This window comes from Heterodontus francisci, chromosome 33 (assembly GCF_036365525.1).
Source record: "Heterodontus francisci isolate sHetFra1 chromosome 33, sHetFra1.hap1, whole genome shotgun sequence".
Taxonomy (NCBI): domain Eukaryota; kingdom Metazoa; phylum Chordata; class Chondrichthyes; order Heterodontiformes; family Heterodontidae; genus Heterodontus; species Heterodontus francisci.
The window spans coordinates 55,587,454-55,602,750 of NC_090403.1; the positions used below are offsets into that span (position 1 = coordinate 55,587,454).

General features: G+C 46.0%; 1 protein-coding gene across 2 annotated transcripts in view; it reads right to left on the reverse strand.

Annotated features, from left to right (window-relative positions):
- The window catches only part of pnpo (pyridoxamine 5'-phosphate oxidase), a 34,345-nt gene that overhangs the window by 15,946 nt on the left and 3,102 nt on the right, over positions 1-15,297 (reverse strand). For both annotated transcript variants that reach the window (XM_068013642.1, XM_068013640.1), the window contains exons 2-5: positions 10,035-10,159; positions 3,632-3,731; positions 3,444-3,497; positions 924-1,052 (exon numbers count right to left, since the gene is read on the reverse strand). In XM_068013642.1, the coding sequence (XP_067869743.1) occupies positions 924-1,052; positions 3,444-3,497; positions 3,632-3,731; positions 10,035-10,159 (408 nt within the window). The remainder of the gene's footprint in view (positions 1-923; positions 1,053-3,443; positions 3,498-3,631; positions 3,732-10,034; positions 10,160-15,297) is intronic.

Below are 15,297 nucleotides of genomic sequence, written 5' to 3' on the forward strand. Positions count from 1 at the left end.
TCGGAATAAGGGGTTGGCCATTTGGGACTGAGATGAGGAGAAATTTCTTCACTCAAAGGATTGTAAATCTTAGCTAACAGTACATACTGGAGACCACACCTGAGACCTTTCTGCTCACTGCATTGAGTGTTTGTGAGTATGAATGGATGATTCTGTATGAGAGTGTATGTCGGAGAGTGTGACTGACAAAGGAGGAAGGTCAGGTCAGCTTTGGCTGTGATGCAGCGGAATACCCCAATGGATTCTACATGAAAGCCAGCCTCAGGGTGAGGGACGGCAGCTGCAGAGGGAAGACAGGATAAAACACAGGGACTTTTTTTTTGGTGATGACAGTAGGTGACTAACTTGCTGAATTTATAGAATGCTCATCTCAGTTATTCAGTAACTGCACTACTTTCTGCATAGGATCCTAAACTGGAAAAGTATAAACTGTCTCCTTGGTAACAGCACATTCAGACACTGAAAACTGCAATATGTGAGGGGGAAATGGAAAATGTTTCTGCACAGTAACTATGGTCACTGATCAACATTGAGGAGAGGAGAGTGTCAATGAATACCTGGGGATGGACAGGAGGCTGACACAGGCTGGAAATACTGGAGAGAAGAAATAATCCACAGGCCACAAACGTGTTGGTGCTGCTTGGGTCTGGTGAGATGGGGAACGATGGGTGGAGTGCAGCAGACCTGGGTCAAATAGTTGAGCTGTGAGGGTGGCTGAATATTCAGGGGTTTTGCACACTTTGGGCATCAGGGAGTGTTCATATAGAGCTTCAACCCAGGAATTGAAATGGGTGGGTAGAGTCTATGACAGGGCAGAATGTACACAGGCTGTGGGAAGGATTGGTTGTTTGATCTTTACTTATTCCATGCTTCCTTCTGTTACACACTCCATAATCGAGACTCACACAGTTTTGTGAACACACCTCTCGGTCAGGGATCACCGTGCTCTGATGACTGACTACAGCACCAATCTGGCTGCTCTTGGGCCGGGAATGGAAGTACTCCTCAGAATCCTTGTCTGGTAGCTTGACCACAGGCCCTTCGATGCGTACCTGAGGAGAGTGAACATTTGTGGTCAGTACCTCTGCTCCAATTGACTTACCAACAGGTGGAACAGAAAGAACGACAATACAGGCAGCAACATGTTCAATGCAGTTATACAAATATGAAAGAGAACATCACATTGAGCATACGAACATATAAACTAGGAACAGACTTTGTGGGGTCTATGATCCAGCTCAGGGATTGTTTTTTTAGAATTAGAACATTACAGCGCAGTACAGGCCCTTCGACCCTCGATGTTGCGCCGACCTGTGAAACCATCTGACCTACACTATTCCATTTTCATCCATATGTCTATCCAATGACCACTTAAATGCCCTTAAAGTTGGCGAGTCTACTACTGTTGCAGGCAGGGCATTCCACGCCCCTACTACTCTCTGAGTAAAGAAACTACCTCTAACATCTGTCCTATATCTAGCACCCCTCAACTTAAAGCTATGTCCCCTCGTGTTTGCCATCACCATCCGAGGAAAAAGACTCTCACTATCCACCCTAACTAACCCTCTGATTATCTTATATGTCTCTATTAAGTCACCTCTCCTCCTCCTTCTCTCCAACAAAAACAACCTCAAGTCCCTCAGCCTTTCCTCGTAAGACCTTCCCTCCATACCAGGCAACATCCTAGTAAATCTCCTCTGCACCCTTTCCAAAGCTTCCACATCCTTCCTATAATGCGGTGACCAGAACTGCACGCAATACTCCAGGTGCAGTCTCACCAGAGTTTTGTACAGCTGCAGCATGACCTCGTGGCTCCGAAACTCGATCCCCCTACTAATAAAAGCTAACACACCATATGCCTTCTTAACAGCCCTATTAACCTGGGTAGCAACTTTCAGGGATTTATGTACCTGGACACCAAGATCTCTCTGTTCATCTACACTACCAAGAATCTTCCCATTAGCCCAGTACTCTGCATTCCTGTTACTCCTTCCAAAGTGAATCACCTCGCACTTTTCCGCATTAAACTCCATTTGCCATCTCTCAGCCCAGCTCTGCAGCCTATCTATGTCCCTCTGAACCCTACAACATCCTTCGGCACTATCCACAACTCCACCGACCTTAGTGTCATCCGCAAATTTACTAACCCACCCTTCTACACCCTCTTCCAGGTCATTTATAAAAATGACAAACAGCAGTGGCCCCAAAACAGATCCTTGCGGTACACCACTAGTAACTAAACTCCAGGATGAACATTTGCCATCAACCACCACCCTCTGTCTTCTTTCAGCTAGCCAATTTCTGATCCAAAGCTCTAAATCACCTTCAACCCCATACTTCCGTATTTTCTGCAATAGCCTACCATGGGGAACCTTATCAAACGCCTGACTGAAATCCATATACACCACATCCACTGCTTTACCCTCATCCACCTGTTTGGTCACCTTCTCGAAAAACTCAATAAGGTTTGTGAGGCACGACCTACCCGTCACAAAACCGTGCTGACTATCGCTAATGAACTTATTCTTTTCAAGATGATTATAAACCCTGTCTCTTATAACCTTTTCCAACAACAGGGAGAGCAGAGGGCATTGACTAATTATCAATCAGGACCAGGAATCTTGGCTGATCTTTTTTCTCCTCAAACACAATGGGCAGTTGTAATGCCTCCTACTAATGTGATTAGATAGGTAGTCAGCATTGGCTCAGTGGGAAGCACTCTTGCCTTAAGCCAGAAAGTCACAGGTTCAATGCCCTCTCTGGGACATAAGTACATTATCCAGGCTAGCACTTCACTCCAGTGAGGTACTGAGGGAGTGCCGCACTGTCAGAGGTGTTGTCTTTCACATAAAATTTTAAACCAAGGTCCTGTTTGCCCTATCAGGTGGATGTAAAAGTGTGACGGGGAACTCTTTCCACTGTCCTGGTCAATATTTATCCTTCAACCAACATGAATGACACAGGTGATTCCATTACTTTCTAATTCCTAAACAAGAACTGAAAATGCTGGAAATACTCAACATGTCAGGCAACATCTGTGCACAGAAAAACTGAGTTAATGTTTGAGGTCTGTGTGACATTTCTGATGGACCTGAAACATTAACTCAGTTTTTCTCTCTACAGATGTTGCCTGACTTGTGGAGTATTTCCAGCATTTTCTGTTTTTGTTTCAGACCTCCAGCATCTGCAGTAATCTACAGCATTTTGCTTTTGTACTTTCTAATTCCTGTTTGTGGGCCTGATGTATTTTCCCATTTAATATCAGTAACTGTAGTTTACAAGTACTTCATTGGTTGCAGACTGTTTTGTGGCATCCTGAGGATATAAAAGGCATTTTATAAATGCAAGGCCAATCTATCAGGTACAGCTGCTGACAGTTTAACTTGGGAGCTAAAATAAGGTATATTTAAAAAAAAGGAGCAAATATGTAAATGAGAACGTACTTGCCTATTCAGGGCCTCCCAGTAAAATACGATTGCTGCAAGTGGATTGATCTCCTAGAGAATGATAGAAATATTAACATGATCTGTATATGTAATGGAGTTTTATAATTAATAAATTATAAGAAGGGGGAGGTGTGAATAAGTTGATAATGAAGGTTGCAGAGATAACCAATCAGGTGCCTACTCACCAACTCCCTCCCTTTCCTGCTCTCATAGTTTGTGTAGAATTTGAATCCCTCAGAGCTGAATCCTTTCAGAAGCAACATTCGAGCAGAGGGTCTTCCATCCCTAGAAAAGATCCAGAAACAGAGAATCTGATCAAACAACATCCTGTTTTTAAATTCCATCACATTAATTGTGAATTCTATCCCTTTGTGTATAGAAATGCAAACTCTTCCTTTTTTATCTGGTCAGTTAGAAAATAATACATGGAATCAGAGGACAAGAGGTTTTCTTTTCTTCTTCCCAACATTCCCAGTCCTCTCCCATTAATTTCCTCCCTTTCTAACTTCAAGGCACCGACTCTTGCTGGGGAATGGGTGACACTATCATCGCCTGCCCTCTGGTACTATGAACCAAGGGGCCATTCCCCATGCGTAAGATTAGATAATGGGCGAAGGCAGGATATTTGACTGTGGTAGGCAGCAGAGCTGATTTCCAACTTGAGCCATTCAGATTGCCAGTTTGATTTCCCGTCTTTGCCAATTTATTGAATCTCAGCCAGGCTTTATGGGAGTTATGTTACAATTCCTCGGCTAGGGAGGTGGAAAATTTGTCCAGATTCCCCTTCCTAGTCACAATCCCTGGTAGAAGCTGTGTGTCAGTGGGCGTTAGGTGAGAATAAAGCATGACTGTGATACACTCTGTGGTCAAATAGGCTGCCAGGACTCTATGACTCTATATAGGAGAATAGCCACTTGAGTGTGATATCGGTTGGGCAGCTGGCACCTGATGAATTGCAACCCAGGGAGTGAACATCTTCAGGAGCGAAGGGGATAAAATCAGCGTGAGGATGTAATAAACCACACAGCATAGACAGGAATGTTATTAGAAGAGTCAGAGAATCATAACGACACATATTCGGCCCATCGAGTCCATGCCAGCTCTCTGTAGAGCAATCCAGTCAGTTCCAGTCCCCTGCTCTATCCTCATAGCCTACAAGTTTATTTCCCTCAAGTGCCCATTCAATTTCCATTTGAAATCATTCATCATCTCCACTTCCACCACCCTCGTAGGCAGTGAGTTCCAGGTCATTACCACTCGCTGTGTAAAAAAAGTTCTTCCTTACATTCCCCCTGCATCTCTTGCACAAAACCTTCAATTTGTGTTCCCTAGTCCTTCTACCATCAGTTAATGGGAACAGCTTTTCTTTGTCTACCTTATCTAAACCCATCATAATCTTGTACACCTCTATCAAATCTCCACTCAATCTCCTTTGCTCCAAGGGGAACAACCCCAGCTTCTCCAACCTAACCTTGTAACATAGAAACATAGAAAATAGGAGCAGTAGGCCATTCGGCCCTTCGAGCCTGCTCCACCATTCATTATGATCATGGCTGATCATCCAACTCAGCAACCTGTTTCCACTTTCGCCCCATATCCTTTGATCCCTTTAGACCCAAAAGCTATATCTAACTCCTTTTTGAAAACATAAAATGTTTTGGCCTCAACTGCTTTCTGTGGTAGCGAATTCCATAGGTTCACCACTCTCTGGGTGAAGAAATTTCTCCTCATCTCTGTCCTGAAAGGTTTGCCCTGTATCCTCAGACTATGACCCCTGGTTCTGGACTCCCCCACCATCGGGAACATCCTTCCTGCATCTACCCTGTCAAGTCCTGTTAGAATTTTATAGGTTTCTATGAGATTCCCCCTCACTCTTCTGAACTCCAGTGAATATAATCCAAACCGACTCAATCTCTCCTCTTACGTCAGTCCCGCCATCCCAGGAATCAGTCTGGTAAACCTTTGCTGCACTCCCTCTATAGCAAGAACATCCTTCCTCAGATAAGGAGACCAAAACTGCACACACTATTCCTGGTCTGGCCTCACCAAGGCCCTGTATAATTGCAGCAAGATATCCCTGCTCCTGTACTCGAATCCTCCATTATGAAGGCCAACATATCATTTGCCTTTTTTACCGCCTGTTGCACCTGCACGCTTACCTTCAGTGACTGGTGTATGAGAACACCCAGATCTCGCTGCATATTCCCCTCTCTCAGTTTATAGCCATTCAGATAATAATCTGCCTTCCTGTTTTTACTACCAAAGTGGATAATCTCACATTTCTCCACATTATACTGCATCTGCCATGCATTTGCCCACTCACTCAACTTGTCCAAATCACCCTGAAGCCTCCCTGCATCCTCCTCACAGCTCACCCTCCCATCCAGTTTTGTGTCATCTGCAAATTTGGAGATCATCATCTCTGGAACCATTCTGGTAAATCTCCTCTGCACCCTCTCAAGGACCCTCACATCCTTCTAAAGTGTGGTGACCAGAACTGGATACAATATTCTAGTTGGGGCCTAACCAGAGCTTTATAAAGATTCAGCATAACTTCCCTGCTTTTGTACTCAATACCTCTATTTATGAAGCCCAAGATCACATATGCAAGCATGACCCAAAGCTTCCGGTCGCTTGCCATTTTAATTCACCACTCTGCTCTCACGCCCACATTTCTATCCTTGGCCTGCTGCAGTGTTCCAGTGAAGCTCAATGCAAGCTCAAGGAACAGCACCGATTAGTCGCTCTACACCCTTCTGAACTCAACATTGAGTTCAACAATTTCAAAGCATGACTGCCTTTTCTATTGTTTATTTTTATTTTATTTGTTAACCAAGTGCCTCTTTTAAACTTGTTTTTCATGTTTTTGCTTTTGGACAGAGCTCTTCATTATTCTGCCATTAACACTCTCTCTGGACTAACCTTTGACTTTTACTACAATTGTTACCACTCCCTTTGTTCTGTGACATCTTTGTCATTTAATCTCTCCTGCCCGCTGCCCTATCAACACCTTCCCTTTTTCTCTTCTTCCCCCTCCCCCCATCACTTGCTCAAAGGCCTATTACATTTCCAACTTATGTCAGTTATGATGAAAGGTCATCGACCTGAAACATTTACTCTGTTTCTCTCTCCATAGATGTTGCCAGACTTGTTGAGTATTGCCAGCATTTTCTGTTTTTATCCCATATGCTTTACTAACCACTCTCTCAATATGTCTTGCCACCTTCAAAGATCAATGTGCATGCGCCCCCAGGTCCCTCTGCCCCTGTACACTCTTTAGAACTGTGCCATTAAGTCTATATTGCCTCGCCCTAACCTTTGTGCCAAAATGCATCACCTCACATTTCTCTGTATTAAATTCCATCTGCCAATTGTCTGCCCATCCTGCTAGCCTATATCCTGTCATAGATGGTTCATATCTTCCCTGTTTACTGCATCTTCAAGTTTGATATTATCCAAGTCATTTCGGGGAGGCAGTGGCGTAATGGTATTGTCACTGGACTAGTAAACCAAAGACCCAGGGTATTACTCTGGGGACATGGGTTCGAATCCCACCTCAGCTGAAGGTGGAATTTGAATTCAATTAATAAAAAAAACCGAGAATAAAAAAAAGGGCAGCGCAGTGGTTAGCATCGCAGCCTCACAGCTCCAGCGACCCGGTTTCAATTCTGGGTACTGCCTGTGCGGAGTTTGCAAGTTCTCCCTGTGACCGCGTGGGTTTTCGCCGGTTGCTTCCTCCCACAGCCAAAGACTTGCAGGTTGATAGGTAAATTGGCCATTGTAAATTGCCCCTAGTGTAGATAGGTGGTAAGGGAATTGTGGGGATGTGAGAGGGTAATGTAGGATTAGTATAAATGGGTGGTTGATGGTCAGCACAGACTCGGTGGGCCGAAGGGCCTGTTTCAGTGCTGTATCTCTAAATAAATAAATATATATCAAAAAATCAGTGGTCCCAGCACTGACCCTTGGGGAACACCACTGTCTACCATCCTCCAGTCTGAAAAACAACCATTTACCATGACTCACTGTTTTCTGTCCTTAAGCCATTTTTTAAAAATCCAATTGGACACTGACCCTCCTGTTACATGAGCGTCAATTTGTTAAACAGCCTTTCACGTGGTACCTTATCAAACACTTTCTTAAAATCCATATAAACAACATCCACCGCATTCCTTGTTACTTCTCTGTTACTTCATCAAAAAATTTAGTTAGATTAGTCAAGCATGATCTGCCTTTTACAAATCTGTGCTGGCTATCCTTAATTAATTCAAACCTCTCCAAGTGCCTGTTGATTGTTTCCCTTTTGTGGGAGGCTTTTTCCAATTGGACTAGGCCTCAGTAAGTAGAACGCTGGAAGTTCCCATTATGTCCTCAAGGCAACCTCGTCATATGCCAATCCTCACTTTTAAGAAAGAAAGATGTGCATTTATACAGCACCTGTCACAACCTCATGTCTCAAAGAGCTTTACAGTCAATGAAGTGCAGTCACGGTTGTAATGTAGGAAACGCGGCAGCCAATTTGTGCACAGCAAGCTCCCACAACCAGCAATGTGATAATGGCCCAGATCATCTGTTTTTTAGTGATGTTGGTTGAGGGATAAATATTGGCCCCATGACATCGGGGAGAACTCCCCCTGCTCTCTTCAAAATAGTGGCCGTGAGATCTTTTACACCCACTGGAGAGGACAGACAGTGCGGGGAGCCTTGGTTTAAATGTCTTGTGTGACAGATGGCACTTCCAATTGTGTGCCAAGCACATCGTAATGAGAAGGCACAATCAATGCCAATTGAGAATTCTAATTATTCGTGGTTCTTTCATGTTGACAAGTGATAAATTTGGAAATACATTTGCTGCAGTGTAGTTTGAGGAATTGTACTTAGATCTTTCATTAGCAAACTGATTCCCTGAAAGAAAGATTGCATCTTCAAGGTGTTTCATTAAGGCCTTGATGCAAGGATGAAGCTGTGTTTAACTAGTCCGATCCCTTCAAGGCTATGGCATGTGTGAGTGTGTATGCAAAAATGTGTGAGAGTGAGTGTATGAGTGAGGGCGAGTGTGTGTGTCTGTGAGTGTGAATGTGTGTCAGTGAATGTGTGTGAGTGAGCGGGAGTGTTACATAGAACCTACAGCACAGAAACAGGCCATTTGGTTCAATAGATCTATGTTGGTGTTTATGCTCCATGCAAGCCTCCTCCCACTCTGTTTGCTTCATCTCATCCTATCTGCACACTCTTCTATTCCTTTTCCCCTCATGTGTTTATCCAGCTTCCCCTTAAATGTATCTCTGCTATTCACCTCAATTTCTCTCTGGTAGTGAGTTCCACATTCTCATCACTGTCTGGGTACGAAGTTTCTCCTGAATTCCCGATTGGATTTGAGTGACTGTCTTATATTTATGGCCACTAGTTCTGGACTCCCCCAGAGGTGGAAACATCTATTAGAAATAGGAGCAGGAGTAGGCCATTTGACCGCACGAGCCTACTCCACCATTCAATAAGGTCATGGCTGATCTGATTGTGGCCTTAACTCCACTTACCTGCCTGCTCCCCATAACCCTTTACTTCCTTGTAGATCAAAATCTGTCTAGCAAGTTTACATCTACCCTGTCAAACTATTTCATGATTTTAAAGGCCTCCAGGAGTGGCACAGTGGTTAGCACCGCAGCCTCACAGCTCCAGTAACCCAGGTTTAATTCTGGGTACTGCCTGTGCGGAGTTTGCAAGTTCTCCCTGTGACTGCATGGGTTTCCTCTGGGTGCTCCGGTTTCCCCCACAGCCAAAGACTTGTGGGGTTGATAGGTAAATTGGTCATTGTTAATTGCCCCTAGTGTAGGTAAGTGGTAGGAGAATTTGAGGGAAGGTGGGGTTGGGAGACGGAAATGGGATTAATGTAGGATTAGTACAAAAGGGTGGTTGATGGTCGGCACAGACTCAGTGGGCCGAAGGGCCTGTTTCGGTGCTGTATCTCTCTATGACTCTACCAGGTCACCCCTCAGCCTTCTCTTTTCTAGAGAAAATGAGCCCCAGCCTGTTCAGTCTTTGCTGATAGTTATAACCTCTCAGTTCTGGCATCATCCTTGTAGAACCTTTTTGCACCTTCTCTGGTGCCTCTATATCCTTTTTATAATATGAAGACCAGACCTGTGCGCAGTAAGTGTGATCTGACCAAGGTTCCATACAGGTTTAACATAACTTCCACAGCACAGAAACAGGTCATTCAGCCTGACTGGTCTATGCTAGTGATTATACTCCATACGCGCCTTCTCCCACTCCAATTATATCTTCCCGCCTTGTTCCCACCCCCGTATCCCATTTCCAATTTCCTCTGTTAGGAATGGACCCCATTACTGCGCAGGTATGAAACTGCTCTTTGGCTCATATTTTAATGAGGATGTAACCTAAATTAATTAAAATAGCAGAGAGAGAACTTTCATATCAACACTGCAACACAGCCTCCTTGAATATTTTTTTTTTTAGATAGGGTGGGGCACCCATGTAATTTCAAACGTTAACTCCACTTCAGGCTTTTTGGTGAACTTTTGGAGGCCCGCCCGTAGTTTCAGCCAAGAGCTTGGCAAAGGTGGTTACTTGGTGCAGGTGGCGAGGCACATGGCATTAGCTTCCCGGATAGATGGGCATTTCGTGGCTGCTTCAAACCAGTCTGCAAACTGCTTTATGGGGTCCAGAGAAACCAGCTGATTTTCTTCAAAAGCCTGTTGAAAAGAAAGAGAGAAAGATAAACAGACACATGCACACCAAGGTATCAGCAAAACAGCAGATGGATACATGGTGCATTTTTAAAAGTTTATAAGGTCCTGGGCTCTGGGATATCTTGGTGAGACCACATTTAGTGCCCAGCCCGGTCAACCCGAGAAGGTGGTGGAACTGCTTGCATACTTTCAAACTCTGCATAGAGAAGTCATTAGTCACTGGTGCCATGTAATTTTTCGACAGCACCTCCTAAACCCTTGACCTCCACCACCTGGAAGGACCAGGGAAGCAGGCACATAGGAACATCATCACCTCCAGTTCCCCTCCAGATCATGCATGTGCCAACTTGGAAATATATCAGCCATTCTTTCATTGGCTGGGTCAAAATCTTGGAACTCCTGACCTAACTGCACTACTCTTGTGTAAAGATGGACTTCCTGCCATCATTACTGAGACGTTGCCTTTTGGATGAGACTTAAACTGAGGGCCCATCTGTAGCTGAAACTCTCACTCATGCCTTTGCAAGCTCCAGGCTTAACTATTCCAATAAAAGCAAAATACTGCGGATGCTGGAAATCCGAAATAAAAACAGAAAGTGCTGGAAATACTCAGCAGGTCTGGCAGCATCTGTGGAGAGAGAAGCAGAGTTAATGTTTCAGGTCCGTGACCTTGCATCAGAACTGGCAAATATTAGAAATGTAATAGGTTTTAAACAAGTATAGCGGGGGTGGGGGTGGGGGTGGGGGGGGAATGAGAACAAAAGGGAAGGTATGTGATAGGACAGAGGGCCAGAGAGATTAACTGACAAGGAGGTCATGGGGAAAAGGCAAAGAGAGTGTGTTAATGGTGTGGTGAAAGACAAAGCATTAGTGCATAGAGAGTGTTAATGACAGAATAATGAACAGCCCTCGCCAAATGAACAAACATGAAAAAACCAGTAGGCAGGGAGATGGTAAAAAAATATGAAACAAAATACAATAAAATAAAAAAGGGCCAGTCATGCTCTGAAATTATTGAACTCAATGTTCAGTCCGGCAGGCTGTAGTGTGCCTAATCAGTAAATGAGATGCTGTTCCTCGAACTTGCGTTGATATTCACTGGAACACTGCAGCAATCCCAGGACAGAGATGTGGGCATGAGAGCAGGGGGGAGTGTTGAAATGACAAGTGACAGGAAGCTCGGGGTCATGTTTTTGGACTGAGTGGAGATGTTCCGCAAAGTGGTCACCAAATCTGCGGTTGGTCTCCCCAATGTACAGGAGACCACATTGTGAGCAGTGAATACAGTATACTACACTGAAAGAAGTACAAGTAAATCACTGCTTCACCTGAAAGGGGTGTTTGGGGCCTGGGATAGTGAGGAGAGAGGAGGTAAATGGGTAAATTACACCTCCTGCGATTGCAGGGGAAGGTGCAATGGGACGGGGACGAGGTGGTGGGGGTAATGGAGGAGTGGACCAGGGTGTCGCGGAGGGAATGGTCCCTTTGGAATGCTGACAGGGGAAGGGAGGGGAAGATGCGTTTGGTAGTGGCATCATGCTGGACGTGGCGGAAATGGCAGAGGATGGTCCTTTGGATGTGGAGGCTGGTGGGGTGGAAAGTGAGGACAAGGGGAACCCTGTCGCGGTTCTGGGAGGGAGGGGAAGAGGTGAGGGCAGAAGTGCGGGAAATGGGTTAGACATGGTTGAGGGCCCTGTCAACCACAGTTGGGGGGGAATCCTTGGTTGGGGAAAAAGGAAGATATATCAGAAGCACTGTTGTGGAAGGTTGCATCATCAGAGCAGATGCGTTGGAGACGGAGAAATTGGGAGAATGGAATGGAGTCCTTCCAGGAAGCAGGGTGTGAGGAAGTGTATTTGAGGTAGCTGTGGGAGTCGGTGGGCTTATAATGAATATTAGTGGACCGCCTAGCCCCAGAAATGGAGACAGAGAAGTCAAGGAAGTTCTGATGAAAGGTCATCGACCTGAAACATTAACTCTGCTTCTCTCTGCACAGATGCTGCCAGACCTGCTGAGTATTTCCAGCAATTCTGTTCTTAATAACTATTCCAATGCTCTCCGGGCCAGCCCTCCCACCTTCCACTTACTATAAACATCTGCCTATCCAAATCCTGCAGCCCGTATCCTAACTCGCACCAATTCCTATTCACCTATCATCCCTGTGCTCGATGAACTACATTGGCTCCTGGTCTGGCCGTGCACCTAGCCACGCTATTCCAGTACAACTACAATACTGGCATCTACCCAGAAATGTGGAAAATTGCCCAGGTATGTCCCGTGCACAAAAAGCAGGACAAATTCAACCCAGCCATTACCACCCCATCAGTATACTCTTGATCTGCAATCAAGTGGCACTTGCTCATGGACGAAAGAGCTGAACTCCAGAGGTGAGGTGAGAGTGACTGCACTTGACATCAAGGCAGCACTTGACCAAGTATGACATCAAGGAGCCCTAGCAAAACTGGAGTCAATGGGAATCAGGGGAAAACTCTCCACTAGTTGGAGTCATACCGTGCACAAAGAAAGATGGTTGTAATTGTTGAAGGTCAATCATCTGAGCTCCAGGACATCACTGCAGGCGTTCCTCAGGATAGTGTCCTAGGCCCAACCATCTTCAGCTGCTTCATCAATGACCTTCCTTCCATAATAAGGTCAGAAGTGGGGATGTTTGCTGGTGATTGCACAATGTTCAGCACCATTCGCGACTCCTCAGATACTGAAGCAGCCCATGTCCATATGCAGCAAGATCTGGACAACATCCAGGCTTGGGCTGATAAATGGCAAGTAACATTCATACCACACAAGTGCCAGGCAATGACCATCTTAAACAAGAGAGAATCTAACCATCTCCCCTTGACGTTCAATGGCATTACCAGCTGAATCTCCCACTATCAACATCATGGGGGTTACCATTGACCAGAAACTGAACTGGAGTACCCATATAAACACCGTGGCTACAAGAACATGTCAGAGGCTACGAATCCTGCGGCGAGTAACTCACCTCCTGACTCCCCAAAGCCTGTCTACCATCTACAAGGCACAAGTCGGGAGTGTGATGGAATACTCTCCACTTGCCTGGATGGGTGCAGCTCCAACAACACTCAAGAAGCTCGACACCATCCAGGACAAAGCAGCCCATTTGATTGGCACCCCATCCACAAACATTCACTCCCTCCACCACTGAGGCACAGTGGCAGCAGTGTGTACCATCTGCAAGATGCACTGCAGCAATGCACCAAGGGTCCTTAGACAGCACCTTCCAAACCCATGACCTCTACCACCTAGAAGGACAAGGGCAGCAATGCATGGGAACACCACCACCTGCAAGTTCCCCTCCAAGCCACACACCATCCTGACTTGGAACTATATCACCGTTCCTTCACTGTCACTGGGCCAAAATCCTTGAACTCCCTTCCTAACAGCACTGTGGGTGTACCTACACCCCAAGGACTGCAGCGGTTCAAAAAGTTAGCTCACCACATCCTTCTCAAGGGCAATTAGGGATGGGCAATAAATGTTGGCATACCCAGCGATGCCCAAATCTCCTGAATGAATAATAAAAAATCTTGATTTTCAAATCCTGGTTTTCAACAGTCTCCATGGTCTCACCTCTCCCTATCTCTGTAACCTCCTCCAACCCTCCCTATCTCTGTAACCTCCTCCAGCCCTACAACCCTCCCTATCTCTGTAACCTCCTCCAGCCCTACAACCCTCCCTATCTCTGTAACCTCCTCCAACCCTCCCTATCTCTGTAACCTCCTCCAGCCCTACAACCCTCCCTATCTCTGTAACCTCCTCCAGCCCTACAACCCTCCCTATCTCTGTAACCTCCTCCAGCCCGACAACCCTCCCTAGCTCTGTAACCTCCTCCAGCCCGACAACCCTCCCTAGCTCTGTAACCTCCTCCAGTCCTCTGAGATCTCTGCATTCCTCCAATTCTGGCCTCTTGAGCATCCCCTGATTTTTAATGGCTGCACCATTGGTGGCAGTGCCTTCAGCTGCCTGGGCCCTAAGCTCTGGAATTCCTCCCTAAACGTTTCTGCCTCTGTCCTCCTTTAAAACGCTCCTTAAAGCCTGTTTCTTTGACCAAACCTTTCATCACCTGTCCTAATATCTCCTTATGTGCCACTCCTGTGAAGGGCTTTGGAGCCTATATAAATACAAGTTGTGTGGTGAGATATGGGAGGATTTGTAAATGAGGGCAAGGATTTTGAAAGCAATGTTTGGTCATCCGAGGCGGTGACTTCAACTGCATTATCGATGCGGCTGGACGATCCGGCAGTGACGACAGCAAACTGGACGCTACGTCCAGATTCCTAATAGAAACAGTTAAAGATGCCAAACTGCACGACGTCTTCAGCAAACCTGCAGACGGAGCACAGCGCAGATACACATGGTCAAGGTCGGACGGGTCTGCCCGTTCCAGGATTGACTTCCTGTTTGTGTCCCGTGCTGTCACGGTCAGATCCACCGACGTCAAGCTGGTGTTCTTCTCCAACCACTGCCTCTTACAGGCCGACTGTCACTTACAGGACGACCAGCGGGTTGGCAGAGGGACGTGGAAGCTCAATGCTACACTGCTGACCCCAGAGAACGTTGAGGAACTCAAAAGGGATTACAAAGGTTGGAGGACCGTGAAACCCCTCTGAGTCTCCAGTTCACTGGTGGGAGGCGATCAAGGAGAACATCAAGAGGTTCTTCATCCACAAAGGTGTTCAGAGAGCGAGAGAGAGACAGAGGGAAATGTCCCGACTCCAGAAAAGTATGCAAAATCTGCTCCAGCTGCAGTCGATGGGGGTCGAGGTCAAGGAGGACCTCCAAGAGGTGAAGAGCCAGCAGGCCTCGCTCTTTGCCACGGAGGCCTTCAAGATCATCTTCCGGTCCAGAGTCCGCTCCATTGAGCAGGATGAGACGTGCTCGCGTTACTTCTTCCAAAAGGTACACAGAGAGAGCTCTGTTATCAGCAGCCTGAAGGAAGAAGATGGCTCGGTAAATTCTTCGCAGTCCGACATACTAAGGATCAGCAAATCCTTTTATGCTAGGCTGTATGACGCGAAGCCCACAGACAGCAGAGCCTCCCAGTCCTTCCTGTCATCTATCACAGAGGTCTTAGATGACAACACGAGGGAGAGATTGGACAA